Source organism: Rhinatrema bivittatum, chromosome 6 (assembly GCF_901001135.1).
Source record: "Rhinatrema bivittatum chromosome 6, aRhiBiv1.1, whole genome shotgun sequence".
In the NCBI taxonomy this organism is placed as follows: Eukaryota; Metazoa; Chordata; class Amphibia; order Gymnophiona; family Rhinatrematidae; genus Rhinatrema; species Rhinatrema bivittatum.
In genome coordinates this window covers 106262417-106277942 of record NC_042620.1, presented here as the reverse complement: position 1 = coordinate 106277942, position 15526 = coordinate 106262417, and the positions used below count along the sequence as shown (strand labels likewise).

Genomic DNA, 15526 nt, shown 5'->3' with positions numbered 1-15526 from the left:
TTCGAAGACCCCACTTGACAGGCAGCCTCTGGGGCTACTCTTCTTCACCTGCGCCAGGGTTCCTGGACCCTATCTGAATACATGATTGAGTTTCGAACCTTGTCCTCCGAGCTTCACTGGGACACTAATTGCCTGAGGACCATCTTCCTGGAAGGTTTAAGCTCTAGAATCAAGGATGAACTAGCAGCCCGTGAACTACCAGAGTCATTAGATGCCTTAATTGATTTGACGGGCGCACCCGAGAGGTTCAATTTTCAAGGAAATCTTCCACCAGCCTCAGACCCCCGCAGCGTTCACCTTCCTCAAAGACTGACTCGAGCCTCCCGGGGACTGCACCTGAAGAACCCATGCAATTGGGCCGGGGGAAGTTATCCCCTCAGGAACGCCTCAGACGCCGGCAAGGTGGCCTCTGCCTCTACTCCAGTCATAGGGGTAGATTTTCAAAAAGCGCGCCTTCGCGTACTTTTGTTGGCGCATCAGGCGCAAACAAAAGTACGCTGGATTTTAGTAGATACGCGCCTAGCCGCGCGTATCCGCTAAAATCCTGGATCAGCGCGCGCAAGGCTGCCGATTTCGTGTAGCCGGCACGCGCCGAGCCGCGCAACCTGCCGCCGTTCCCTCCAAGGCCACTCCGAAATCGGAGCGGCCTCGGAGGGAACTTGCTTTTGCCCTCCCCTCACCTTCCCCTCCCTTCCTCTATCTAACCCACCCCCCCGGCCCTATCTAGACCCCCCCCTACCTTTGTCGGGGGATTTACGCCTCCCGGAGGGAGAAGTAAATCCCCGCGCGCCAGCGGGCCTCTAGCACGCCGAGACGGGACCTGGGGGCGGTTCCGGAGGGCGCGGCCATGCCCCCGGACCGCCCTGGGCCGAAACCACGCCCCTGGGCCCGCCCCCAAAATGCCGCGTCCCGCCCCAAAACGCTGCGCCGATCCGACACGCCCCCGACACGCCCCCGACACGCCCCCCTCGAAAAACCCCGGGACTTACGCGAGTCCCGGGGCTCTGCGTGCGCCAGTAGGCCTATGGAACATAGGCGCACCGGCGCGCAAGGCCCTGCTCGCGTAAATCCGCCCGGATTTACGCGAGCAGGGCTCTTAAAATCCGCCCCATAGTTACTAGTTGAATGGTTTTCAGCTTGTTTTTTTGTCTTTACTTTCTAGATACTGCTAAAGTAGGTTGGAAAACAGAGCAGTAATATGAGAGCTTTCATCCTCTATGTTTGAATTGTCATTTTGTATGATTGATTATGCATTGTATAATGGGTTTACTCTTGCTCACCAAAGTAATTGTGTCGGAAGTTTTCTTTGGGGGTGGCACCTGAATGTTACGTTCACCTCAGAGCTCAGGTTTGAGCTGTTGGAGTGCTAGAGAAGGATTTGTGGGGTTTTGGGAACTAATAAGGGTGTGGTGGTGGTGGGGAAATATTGTGAAACATTTTGCTGCATTATCCGTAAGAAAGGTTCAATATAAAGGTTTATTTAGGACACCATATTTTGGGAGACCTGCTGCTTGGAGTGGGACAGGCAAGTTCTTCCTATTAATAAGAGGTTTTGGTCTGCTTTTCTATTATTTATATTATGTTAAAGAATTTAAATAAATAAATAAATGTTCCATGACAATTAAAGCAGTTTCATGGAATGTGGCAAGGCTAGGGACTCCTATAAAGAGAGAGAAAGTTCTTAGTTACAAAGAATAAAAGGAACAGTGGTATACCTTCAGAAAACACATTTAACAGATAAGGAACATGAAAAATTAAAGAGAAAATGGGTTGGCCAGGTTTTCTGTGCATCTGGTACTTCTAAAAACTGTGGAGTAACCATATTGATTCATAAAAACATCATCTTTAAACCTCTCAAGTCAGTCTGTGATCCGGGAGGGCGATATGTGTTGGTTTTAGGAGAAGTGCATGAGAAGAAAATAATTCTTATGTCTGGTTATGCTCCGAATGTATGTAGCCAAATATTTTTTTCTAATTTGGTGACAAAGAAGACAGAATTAGGATCTTATCCATTACCCATGGGAGGAGATTTAAATTGTATAATGGATCTTTTGTGGGATAGGAAGGGTATCTCTTTATTATGCAGCCAATTTAATTTACTTGATATTTGGAGAATGTTGCATCCCACAGAAAGATATTTTATTCACCACACTAGAGCACATCACACCTCCACCAGAATTGATTACATTCTTATTTCTGAATGTTTGTTTCCCAGTATACAAAAAGCAGAGATTGAACTTCTCCTAATCTCAGACCACTGTCCAGTATCGTGCGTGTTTGAGAATACACACAGGGTGACTGGTTTGAAATTGTCGAGAATGCATGCTGAATACCAAATTCCAGGAACGTTTAAGTGAAAAATGGGATCTCTATGCTCAGACAAATGCACAACACAGGAATAATCCTTCTCTGTTTTGGGAAACAGCCAAAGCAGTTTTAAGAGGAAACATAATAAATTATGTGATAATTAAAGGAAAATACGTAATGCTGCTATTATACAATTAGATAAACAACTTAGAATGCCTAAGCAAAAATTGTTGACACAGCACTCCAAATCAACCATGGAAGCTTTTTTTTCAGGCCCAGAAGGCTTTAAATGATTTATTGCACCAGAGAGCTTACAACTCTTTGCAATTTGTTAAATACAAATTTTATTGCTATGGTGACAAGTCGAGCAAAATGTTAGCAAATCTTGATCGACAACAAAATTCCTTCAAATCTATAAATGCTATTTGGGATAAAAAAAAGATATACTACAGTCTAGATCAGAGGATATATATTGTGCATTTGTACACTATTAACAGTCCTTATATTCAGCTGAGCCAGTATACCCAAGTAAAATTGAGGAATTTTTGAAAGAAATAAATGTGCCAATAACTAGAGCAGAAGTTATGTATGCTATCTTGAATCTTCCTTCTCATAAATCTCTTGGTCTGGATGGGCTAGATTCATGTTTCTACAAGGCCTTAAGAGATCTTGTATCGGAACCTCTGAAAAATATTTTTTTTAAAATGGGAGATAGTGGAAGAATGCCTTGGTCTCTTTGAGAAGCAGTATTTGTTGTGCTCCCAAACCTGGGAGAGATCCATTGAGTACAGCCTCTTATAGGCTGATATCATTATTGAATATTATCATCAAACTTTACACATCTATTCTGGCATACAGATGCAAATACTTCCTACCTAAATTGATTGCTCCAGATCAAACTGGGTTTGTGTATGGTCACAGTTCATCTTTTAATGTGAGGAAAATCTCTGCAGCCATGAAAAATTTTCACTTGGGGAGGGTTTCAGATCCTTTGATAATTAGTCTCATGGTCTTTCCTTTTTGCATGTTTAAGATGTCCTGTATGGAGTAGGGATGTGAATCGTTTTTTGACGATTTAAAATATCGTCCGATATATTTTAAATCGTCAAAAAATCGTTAGGGCCACGATACAATACCAATTCCCCCGATTTATCGTTAAAAAATCGTAAATCGGGGGAAGGGGGAGGGCAGGAAAACCGGCACACTAAAACCCCCTAAAACCCACCCCCGTCCCTTTAAATTAAATCCCCCACCCTCCCGAACCCCCCCCCCAATGCTTTAAATTACCTGGGGATCCGGCGGTGGTCCAGAACGGCGGCGGTCCGGAACGGCCCCCTCAATAGAATCGTGTTGTCTTCAGCCGGCGCCATTTTTCAAAATGGCCGCCGCAATATGGCGGCGGCCATAGACAAAAACGATTCGACGCAGGAGGTCGTTCCGGACCCCCGGCGCCATTTTCCGTACGAAAACGATTCGCGGCAAGAAATCGCTCCCGGAACCCCGCTGGACTCCCAGGAAAATTTTGGCCAGCTTGAGGGGGCCTCCTGACCCCCACAAGACTTGCCAAAAGTCCAGCGGGGGTCCAGAACGACCTCCTGCGTCGAATCGTTTTTGTCTATGGCCGCCGCCATATTGCGGCGGCCATTTTGAAAAATGGCGCCGGCTGAAGACAACACGATTCTATTGAGGGGGCCGTTCCGGACCGCCGCCGTTCTGGACCACCGCCGGATCCCCAGGTAATTTAAAGCATTTGGGGGGGGGTTCGGGAGGGTGGGGGATTTAATTTAAAGGGTCGGGGTGGGTTTTAGGGGGGGTTTAGTGTGCCGGCTCACGATTTTAACGATTTTTCACGATAGTTTACACACCCAAACGGCAACAATACGATTCCCTCCCCCTCCCAGCCGAAATCGATCGTTAAGACGATCGAGGACACGATTCACATCTCTAGTATGGAGCTCTTTGCCTTCATAAAGTTTTCTTTTATTTGATCAAAGTTGCTGTCTATAGCCAATGCCGCAGAGACAGTGAAATCAGAAACCATTTCTCGCGCTGAATCTTCAGGCATGTCGGCCATATTTTCTTCAGCTATCTTCGATTTCTCTTTTTCTTTTAATTTGTGGAGGTGTGTCAACATAGCTTTCAGAAAAATCACTACAAATTTATCCATATACTCTTAACTCTAGTACAGCATATTTTGTTGCAATCAGGGTCATTTTCAGTGACTTATTTCCAAAACAATGGGGTTGGCACTCGGAGCTCCTCTACTTAGTGTCTACATGTAACCCTCCCCACTCCACCCCCCATTTTTGTTTTTGGAATTAATGGTTGAATTGTGTAGCTTATTTCTCCCTTACATGGAAATCCATGTGCACAAATATGCATCAATGGTTCTTTATCTGACTTTTTTTCTTTATACAGAGGAACCAGACAAGGCTGTCCTCTATTACCTCTTCTCTTTATTTTGTCATTGGAACTGTTTATCTGCAAAATCCGCAACTCTCCAGGTATACATGGCATTCAGGTGGGGGAGGTAGTCTGTTATTTGCAGATTATATTATACTGCTGCAATCCTGTTCCTACACCGGCTCTTCCTCATCCACAGCCATCATCGATGCCTCGAGCCCTGCTGGCCCTACCAGTGCCCCGTTTCAATGGTGACTCCAGACTCTACAGAGGGTTTATCAAACAATGCTATATGCAATTCGCTCTGCAGCCCTCAGTCTTCCACGATGAACTAACCAAAGTCACCTTCATCCTGTCTCATCTTGAAGGGAAGGTGCTGGCTTGGGCTTCACCCTTATGGGAACAATCGGACTCACTCCTAAGGGAGTTCTCAATTCATGGCTGTATTTCGATGGACCTTTGATGATCATGGGCGGCATGCCATGGCAAGCACCAGCTTGTTACATCTTTGTCAAGGCCAAAGAAGTCTCTTCGATTATACCATTGAGTTTTGGACTTTGGCTTCCGAGCTCACCTGGCAGGAAGACTGCCTACGAACTATCTACCTGGATGGACTTTCCTCACAGCTGAAGGATGAGCTGGCTGCATGGGAGCTCCCTTCCTCTCTCAAGGACCTTATAGACTTGACAGGCCGAATCAATCGTCTCCAAGAGTGTCACCGGGAGAGTCGGATGCCCAAGAAGCCCTCTCTGGTTCGATCCCGTTTGCCACCGACCACCAGCCCTGCTCCGAGTAGGGTCTCCATTGTGGCCAAGACAGAAGAGCCCATGCAGTTGGGCCATGGGTGGCTGACACCGGAAGAGCGCCTCCAGTGGAGACAAACTGGTCTATGTTTGTACTGTGGAGCACCTGGCCACCATCAACATCAACAGACCTGTCCTGTCCATCCGGGAAACTTCCCGGCCTAAGTTCAGTAGGGCTCCTGAACGTGGGTGCAACTTCTCCGGCCCCTCAATTGTCAGTACCGGTTACCCTGAGCTGGGATTCTCGGTCCTTCCCAGTTCTTGCTCTGTTGGATTCCGGAGCAGGAGGTAATTTCATTCTTATTCTCAAGGATCTCATTCAGCTCCTGGGTATAAAAACCTATCCTCTAGAGACCTCCTTGTGTATAGCTTCTATTTATGGAGAACCGTTACCTGGTCGAATACTCCTCACCACTGAGCCAGTTCAATTGTGCACTGGTGCCTTTCATACAGAAGAACTTGAACTGTTGGTATTGGAAAAATCCATCCATCCGGTAGTCCTGGGGCTCTCCTGGCTCCAAAGGCACTCTCCCCAATTTGATTGGAGTTCATTGCAACTGGTGGAGTGGGGCCCTGCATACCACCAGTCCTCTCTACAAAAAGTGGTACCGCCATCCATGGTTCCCTTGACTGCCATTTCTTCAGATATACCCGCTCCTTATGCGGATTTTGAAAATGTATTTTCCAAGCAAAAAGCAGACTTCTCCCGGGTCTTTGGAGGTTCGATTGTCCCATAGACCTCCTTCCTGGGACCACGCCTCTCCGAGGACGCACCTATCCTCTGTCTCTCCCAGAGACAAAGGCTATGACGGAGTACATTCAAGAAAATTTTGCAAAGGGATTCATCTGCCCCTCTACTGTTGTATCCGTTGCTGTCCGATGTCTCTGCTCCGCCCACCTTACCCTCGTTGGCGACTCCCTCTGGGGTTGATGGAAGGCTAGCTGCTGCGGTGTCTCTAGGTCGTCCTCCTCCGGCATCCCCGGATCGGCTGGATGCTGCAAGCCGCCATGTTGACCAGATGCCTAAGGGCGCGCGTGCGGCCCGACTGATGTACCGGCGTTGGCGCGAACCTCAGGGGCGTCCCCCTGAGATGATGTCATCAGCTCCAGATATTTAAGGTCTCAGTTTTTGCTAACAAGACGAGTTAGAAAGGGTTCGCTTCCTCCTGGTCGCTGCGGATGGGATTCGTTCTCTGCAAACCCAGCTACTCTGCCTTCTTGGACTTCACTAGAGGTACCTGCTCCTCAGGGGCCTTGCTCTCTCTTTTTCTTTTCAGGTCACAGTCCGGAACCGGTATTCGCTCCTCGAGGGCCCATGTCCCGGACTTGTTCCTGGATACCACTTCTGTTAAGAAGTCATCGCTGCTTACAACATTAGTGAGTTTCCATCTATCTCTCAGAGCTTTCCCTGGGTCCAGGTACTCGCTCCTCGAGGGCCTAATGCCCTCGAGGAGTGAGTACCTGGACCCTGGGAGTCCTGGGCTGCCTCAAGAGACTATTGTGTGAGTGTTACCACCAAGGACTTGTTCCAGAACTCTGCAAATACTGCCTACTAGAGATGTGAATCAGAACCGGAATCAGTTCTGATTCTGGTTCCGATTCACATTGTGAATTTTTTTTTGTGCGGCCCAATCGGGTTTTTTTTATCGGCTGCGCCTGAGCCGATAAACAAAAAACCCACCCCGACCCTTCAAAACAGCTACCTTAGCTTCATCCACTCTCCCGACCCCCCCCCCCCCAAATGTTTTAAATTACCTGGTGGTCCAGTGGTGGTCCCGGGAGTGATCCCCGCTCTCGGGCTGTCGCTGCCACTAATAAAAATGGCGCTGATGGCCCTTTGCCCTTACCATGTGACAGGGTATCTGTGCCATTGGCCGGCCCCTGGCACATGGTAGGAGAACTGGATGGCCGGTGCCATCTTTAAATATGGTGTCGGCGTACGATATTTTCAATCGTCAGAAATACGATTCACATCCCTACTGCCTACTCACTTTCTTAATTTCTCTGCAGCTCAGCCGCCCTGGGATCGCTTTTACAATACTTGAGGGACTACAGCCCAGCCGGCGCTTCCAGCTCACTACTGCCACCTTTGGTGGTTGGTATATTGCTTCTAAGAAATCTTGTTGCTTAACATCAGTGAGTCTGTATCTATCTCTCAGAGCATTCCCTGGAACCAGGTACTCGCTCCTCGAGGGCCTAACGCATACCAACTCCTGGGCTGCCTTAAGAGACTATTGTATGAGTGTTACCATCAAGGACTTGTTCCTGAACGCCGCCTGCTTTGCCTACTCACTTTCTTAGTTTCTCTACAGCTCAGCCACCTTGGGATCGCTGTTCCAGTACCTGAGGGACTTCAGCCCAGCCGGGCGCTTCCAGCTCACTACTGCTACCTCTGGTGGTTTATTTATTTATTTATTTATTTATTTATTTATTTAGCATTTTTATATACCGACGTTCTCGATACAAATATCAAATCAGGTCGGTTTACATAAAACAAAACAATCGCGGTGAGGCGTTTACTATATTGTCTAATAAAAGAACTAGTGTGTGTCTGTCTCCTACACTAAGACTGACCAGTGGTCCTTCTCGGGATTTCCCCGGAGGGCGTGGTCACCTGCCACTGGTCCAAGGATCCACCCACAACTATTCTAAATAACAACAGATTGCTAAACTACCAGCTATAACAGAGCTTTCTGACATCTACCTCTCCTGCCTGGGCAGGATTCTTTTTTGTGACCAAGAAGGATGGGTGCTCAGACTGTGTATTGACTATAGCGGCCTGAACGCCATCACTCATAAGGACAAATACCCTCTGCTGCTGATCTCAGAATTATTCGATCGCTTACATGGAGCATCTATATTCACTAAGTTGGATCTATGTGGTGCTTGTAACTTGGTACGGATCTGTCCCGACGACATTTGGAAGACCGCCTTTAACACCCGGGACAGGCATTATGAATAGCTGGTGATGCCCTTCGGTCTCTGTAACGTGCCCGCAGTTTTCCAATGAATGATGAACGAAATTTTCAGAGGTTTGCTGCATACCAAGGTTGTGGCATACGTGGGTGATATCCTTGTCTTTTCTAAAGATTTGGCTACACACCGCACTGATGTCCATACCGTCCTCCAACGCCTTCGTGAGAATCGCTTATTTCATTGTGGATTTGCTTCCATCTAAGGGTCATACCGTGATATGGGTAACTATGGACCAATTTTCAAAAATGGCCCATTTCGTCCCTCTACCAGGCCTACCATCTGCTCCAGAACTGGAAGCCTATTCTTCTGTCACATCTTCAGATTACATGGCCTACCCAAGGACATTGTCTCTGATAGACAATGTCCACAATTTGTTGCTAGATATTGGTGCACTCTTTGCCAAAAATTCGGTATCAACATCAGTCTAACAACTGCTTACCACCCCCAAGCCAACGGACAAGCTGAGCGAATGAATCGCTCTTTAAAGGCCTTCCTGTGCGCTTACATCAACAACCGCCAAGACAATTGGTCTGAACTTCTCCCTTGGGCAGAGTTTTCTCACAATTCCTACATCGCCACAGCTACAGGCTCGTTACCGTTCTCCATCGTCTATGGAAAGCAACCACGACCACCACTGTCCATACCTTTATCAGTACCATCCCCTGCGGCGCAGGCTACTGTGGATGCCCTCAAGGCTTTATGGGAACAGACGAATCTTCGCTTACATCAAGCCGCTTCCCGGGCCAAGAGAACTGCTGAGAGTCACCAATGCTCGGCTCCTGAATTCCTTCCCGGCCAGAAAGTCTGGTTAAGTACTCGGTATATCCGACTCAAAATACCTTCTCAAAGGTTCGCTCCAAGGTACATTGGACCTTTTACGGTCACTGACGCATTGGACCAGATTCGGCTGCCTCCTACGCTGGGAATACATAATACGTTTCATTTGTCTCTTCTAAAACCTGTTGTCTTGTCCTGGCCTTCCCGAAAGGCTCCTGAACCACCTCCATTGGTGGCCGAGACTGATATGACCTACAAGGTACAAGACGTTTTCGACATCCGCCATAGGGGCCACTGGTGGGAATACCTCATATCTTGGGAGGGTTATGGACCCAAAGAAAATTCAAGGGAACCAGCTCAAAACATCCTGGACAAAACCCTCCTCCTGAACTTTCATCATGCCCATCCGGGCAAACCCCGACCTCCAAGGGGGAGCGTAAAGGGGTGTACTATTACATGTGCCATCCGCAGGAGACCTGCAGCATGTTGACTCCAGCTCCAGTTCCTGCTCGTTGGTGGCGGTGGGCCGTCAGCTCCGTCCTCGGGCCTCCCCCGATGCCTCTGACCCTGCCGCAGTTCCTGGCATTCCTGGCCCATCCACCACTTCTCGTCGGGCCTTTCTATGTGGCCTGCAGAGAGACGCTGCTACTCGCACGGTGCCTCTCCCTAGGCGCGCGTGCGCACCATTAATGTTTAAGTAGGGACCGAGTCGGGAACCTAGCCGCGGCCCCGGATGATGACGTCAACTCAGCTACAGTATTTACGTGCAGGCTACACTCCCCAGCGTTACCTTTGCAACAGGTCTCCTCGCTGGTCGAGTACTCGTTGCCTCTTAGAGATTCGTCTCGTCTCTATGTTCCTTTCCTCGTTCCTGTCTCCTTGTTCCTACCTTGCTTCATTCCTCAGATTGACTACACGGACTTGACTCTGCTTCACCTGACCACACCATTGACTCTCTCCAAGCCCGGACCTCTGCTTTCCCTGACTACGCTATTGCCTATCTCCAGACCAAGTCCTCTGCTTCGCCTGACTACGCCATTACCTATCTCCAGACCCAGACCACTGCTTTGCCTGACTACGCTATTGCCTATCTCCAGACCCAGACCTCCACTTCGCCTGACTACACTATTGCCTATCTCCAGACCCAGACCTCTGCTTCGTCTGTCTATCCTATTGCCTATCTCTAGACCCAGACTTCTGTTTCGCTTGACTATAGTTGACTATCTCCGTTCAGACCTCAGCCTTGCTTGCCACTGTCTTCGGATTGCCGCCAGCCCTGACTCAAGCCTGTACTTTGACGCTTCTCCTGCTTACTCCCTGGACGTTATTTACTCAGGCTTTGGTCTGCTCTTGCTTGGGCGCCCCCTGTCTGCCTCCATTCCATTGGCACCCGAGTTTCCAGGACACTACCCTGTCCAGAATAAGACTGAACCATCTCTTAACTGCTGTCTCTGGGCTGAACTAACTCATACCTCGACTACACACAGAGGCCACCTAAGTTCTGCCAGCCCCGGCACCCAAAGGCTCAACCCGCGGGCAACAAGGGCTGGTGTAGGTGAAGCTGCAGCGATCTCTGTCTATCAGCCCACTCTGTCTGCCGACAGTGGGGACCTGTAGGTCCTTACCTTTGGGTTGCGTCAACCCCACCTCGGCCCAAGCGTCCACCTCTGGTCAACACAGCCCAGGAGCTACATATAGGTAAATGACTTTGAAAATTGCCCTCTATAGGAAAGGTACACACACTTGTGTCTTAGTGGGGTCGGGTCGTAGTTGATTTTCTTCAAAGTAAGTAGTTTGGTTAGTTAAAGTTGCTATCAGGGTCATTTTAATAAAGTGAAATCCCTTGCTTTGGTTATCACACACAAGTCATTCATGTGGATGAAGCCTAATTAATTGGCTTTGAAAATTTCCCTCTATATTTATATTGCTGTTAGTGTAATAGTGCATTATTTTAAAGTGATATTGCTTAGTTATTAACACCAATAAAAGTGTAATTACAAAACATGCACATTTGGTGTTGGATATTATGTGCAGTTTTTTAAAGCATAATGATTAACAATGACTATTTTGTGTACACTGTAACCAAGTAAATGATCTCATGTACATGTGGATCTCAAATCAGTCCTTGGTGAACACCTAGCCAGTCAGGTTTTTAGGATATCCACAATAAATATAGGTGAGACAGAGTTGCATAAAATGAAGGCAGTGCAGCTTCATGACCATGACCTCAATTGTTTGCATCTGATGGATTTTAGAAGACATGCAATGAACTTTACTTACAGACTCTCCTGGAAAGCCAGGATCACCCAAGTCGCCTTTTTCTCCTTTTCTTCCCCTTTCACCTGCAGTACCACGATCACCCTGTTAAAAAGAAATGCATGATTTACTATATCAAACATAGGGCCAAATTCATTAAGGCTTTTCTCCCATTTTGTGTCTATGGGAAAAACCCTTAGTAAATCAGGTACATAGTTTTGATATTTTATTTAATTCAAACCATCCCGTTATCAGTTGTTGAAACCAGTTGTAGATTATGACATGGACTATTGACCAAACTCAAAGATCCTTTCCTCTGATTAACAGAATGTGTTTGTCATTCATCAATGATGTGCTGTCTTTGAAATTGTCTTAAACAAATCACAAAATAATTGATATGGCATCATTCAGTCCCACATACTTTGGATTAATACCAGGCAGTGTTATATACTGTACATACTCTCTGCCTGCCAATTGGCTTTTTAGGTGCTCTTTAGGAAACGGATGCCTTATGAGCAGGTTGTGTTTATCTGTCTGTGACTTACAGGTCGATTTTAAAATGAGCGTGCATGCGCCCCTAGGCATGCATATTGGCACACAAGCGAGAAAACACTAGAATTTTTAATTGTGCACGCACTTACACGCGTATATTTTAAAATACACCAACCGCACATAAATATGCTCCTAATTTTAAGAGTTTACTCAAGCACAGTTAGCATGTGTGTAACTTCAATAGGACCATGTCGGCTTTTACATGTGTAGGTCAGCAAATTTTAAAACATGCTCATGCAAGGCACATTCCCAGTTTTCCAATTGGTCTACCAGTTTGTCCAATTAATAGCGAGGTCCTTCATTCTGCACGCTCTCCAGTTGACCCAGATCCCTCACCCTGTCCTTTAAGCCCTACAACTTGAGATCTACAGACTTGTTCCTCCTCTGGAGCAGCAGTAAAGTTACACGGATATCCAGAGTATGCGCGTAAACCTTGTCCCTGCCCCGGAAGGCCCATGCTTCGCGCGTAGTTTACTGCTTTGTAAAATCAGCATTGCTCACTCATGGCCCACGTAAATCTCTGTAATATTTCTGCATTTTTACGTGAGCAATGCTTTTAAGATTGACCTGTTAGTGTCAGTGGAAAAAAGGTGCGGGGCAAAGGGGTGGCACCAGGGCAAGCTGAGGATGGTGAAGAATTAGTAAAGCATGCCATTGGCATTTCGGTGTCTAACCAGTGGGAGTTCATATTTCCTATTTGTTATTTTTTGCTAGTGGTTGGACTTCCACTAAATCTGGAAGATAAAGTATGACTTTTGTTGCATAGTGAACGTTCTTTAGAGGCAGAGACTGAATACTTTTTCAGTGATATTCCATCTCAATATATATTGACCTAAACAGAATCACTGAACAAATAATGCTTTATGGTTTTTGATTTATATTCTTTTCATTAACCCTAATCATATACTAAATTATTATAACAGTATTCTACAACATTGTTTTTCCCCTTGCATACCTTAGGTCCTATAAGTCCCTCTCCTGGAGGCCCACGAGGCCCTGGTACTCCTTGCATTCCTTGTGCACCCTAATGATAATTAAATTACAAAATAATGAAAGAAAATTTGCATTTTACCAATTAGATATTGAAAACTATGCCACTGTATCCATATAACTATATTGAGGACCTGGGAATAGAAGAGGTATGGTGAGATAGAGATGTGCCTAGGAGGAGAGAAAGCAAAGAAAAGTAAAAATGGAGCTTTTTTTCCCCCCCTGCAGATTCTTGTAATACTTGCAAGTACTTAGTATCAACACCTTTATTCCTTCTATAGTGATCCCTGGGAAATGTCAAAAGCAGAGGTGCTGGATTCAAAAGCAGAGGAACTCTTCTCTGCTCTGCTCTGTCCCCTTCAACCTCACTTCCTCCCGTCCTGTTCCATGCACACTGCCTAATTCTCAAAAGGATTTAACAGAGTAATTTTCTATTTATTTATTTGCAAACATTTGGTATTCTGCCTTCCCCTTCGCACCACCTTTGTAATAAGATCTGTGATTCACTGGCATATTCAAACACCATCTTCTGTCTTTACCATCTCATTCTACTTTGACCTAATAAAGGGAATGTATCTTCCAAAAGCTAGTCAGTAATTGTATTAAGTGAGACCAATAGAAAGCTTTCACTACACTTTGTTTGTTTGCCTTTATTTATTATTTCCACATATTCAACTGGATTAACACAAGCACTACATTACTTTATGTCAAACTAAAATTGTGCATGCGTTTTCTCAGAGGTACAACTTTGTGACTCAGAAATCTATAGTATAACTCCTCAAGTACAATCATTGAGATACAGTATTTTCTAGCCAAAAATTGCATGCTAAGCAATAACTGGATTGATGCATTTGTACAGCATTAACAGATAGGATTAGGTAAAAACCAAGTTATGTTTGTCAAACTGTATTTTAAGCCATTTAGCTCTCTAGGCTAGGGCCAACAATAGTGTTTTCTGAGTGGTTTTTTTTTCTCCTTGCCATCTCACATTTAATAAGCACTGAGTTTTGTCTCATTTGTTGGATTTTGCTGTTAAAAGCTTGCTGTTAAGAAGCAATTAAAGAGTTTTCTTTGTAAGCAGGCCCTTGGACTACATGAGCAAGCATAATCAACCCATTGTAAGAAGAGGCATTATTAAAAAGTTTTTGCAGAGTTACAGATGTTTTTTAAAGGAGTTATTTGATCAGTTATAAAGGTATTGTAACAAGGTGGCGATCATTAGAATAGCTGTATGTCTTGGATAATATATGAATGTTTTTATGTAACTCACTGAGAATGCAGGATCGAATAAGTAATACATTTTTAAAATAGATAAATACAATAAAAATATTTTTCTACTTATAGGGACCTAGATAAATCTCCACAACATTTCTGCATTTTTGGCTTATTAGGATGGTAATGGTGGTAGATAATTTATATTTCTAGGGTATGCTTTTTCAATGCTTAAAATTATTACATTTTGAAAGCATGAGATCTTAAAAGCATATCAAGAATCCCATGATGAACAGTAGTGTAGTCTGTTTGTATGCCCATGATATATGACTATTTGTTCTTTTAAAATTTGAATACATTTATATGTATGCAGAAGATATGCTCTTTATCTTCCCCTGGGAAGTCAGCACTCAATTTCTGGAAGTTTTAAATGACTATAGGCAGGCATCAGGCTATAAGATGAATTTTAGTAAATCTGAATTAATGCCAGTTGGAACAGAGCTGCCTGTTTCAAATTGTCTTTCACAATTTAAGGGTCTCTTGATGGATTTAAATACTTAGGTATTGTCACACCCCAAAAATCTGGGACTTGTTAAGCAAGAATTATAATTCTACTATAGTACAACTTATGTTTAAGTATCTTTATTAAGTTTCACATGTAACCCCTGAAGCAAACAATGCGTCAACCATAGATGAATACATGAATAATAGTGACAGCAAATACACACTAAAGAGATAGCAAGTCCCAAAACCAACTTAAAAATGAACTAATTGAAAGCAAGGATTTTGTTACAACTGTTACACTGTAACAACACCCTCTTCAGGAATTGGTCCTTGGACTGGTTCTTTTCAACATTTTTGTGAGCAACATGACAGAAGGGTTGTCGGGAAAGGTTTGTCATTTTGCAGATGATACCAAAATCTGTAACAGCCAGGCAGAGGTGAAAAACATGAGGAGGGATCTAGCGAAGCTCAAGGAATGGTCTAAGGTCTGACAGCTAAGATTTAATACTAAAAAATACAGAGTAGTGTATTTAGGCTGCAAAAAAACAAAGGAAAGATACAGTATTAGGCGTGAAATTCTTCTAAGCACAAAAGAAGAGCAGGATCTGGGGATAATTGTATCTCATAATCTTAAGGTAACCAAACAGGTGGATAAAGCGACGGTAAAAGCCAGAAAGATGCTTGGCTGCATAAGAAGAGAGCAATGATGCAACCAAAGCAAAAGTAGATTGGTGACAAAAGTTGTT

General features: G+C 45.1%; 1 protein-coding gene across 1 annotated transcript in view; it reads right to left on the bottom strand.

Annotated features, from left to right (window-relative positions):
• LOC115093639 (collagen alpha-1(XXVIII) chain-like) overlaps positions 1 to 15526 on the bottom strand; it is a 271500-nt gene that overhangs the window by 47349 nt on the left and 208625 nt on the right. Inside the window, exons 30-31 of the mRNA XM_029605681.1 lie at positions 13030 to 13098; positions 11547 to 11627 (exon numbers count right to left, since the gene is read on the bottom strand). Coding sequence (XP_029461541.1) covers positions 11547 to 11627; positions 13030 to 13098 — 150 coding nt within the window. The remainder of the gene's footprint in view (positions 1 to 11546; positions 11628 to 13029; positions 13099 to 15526) is intronic.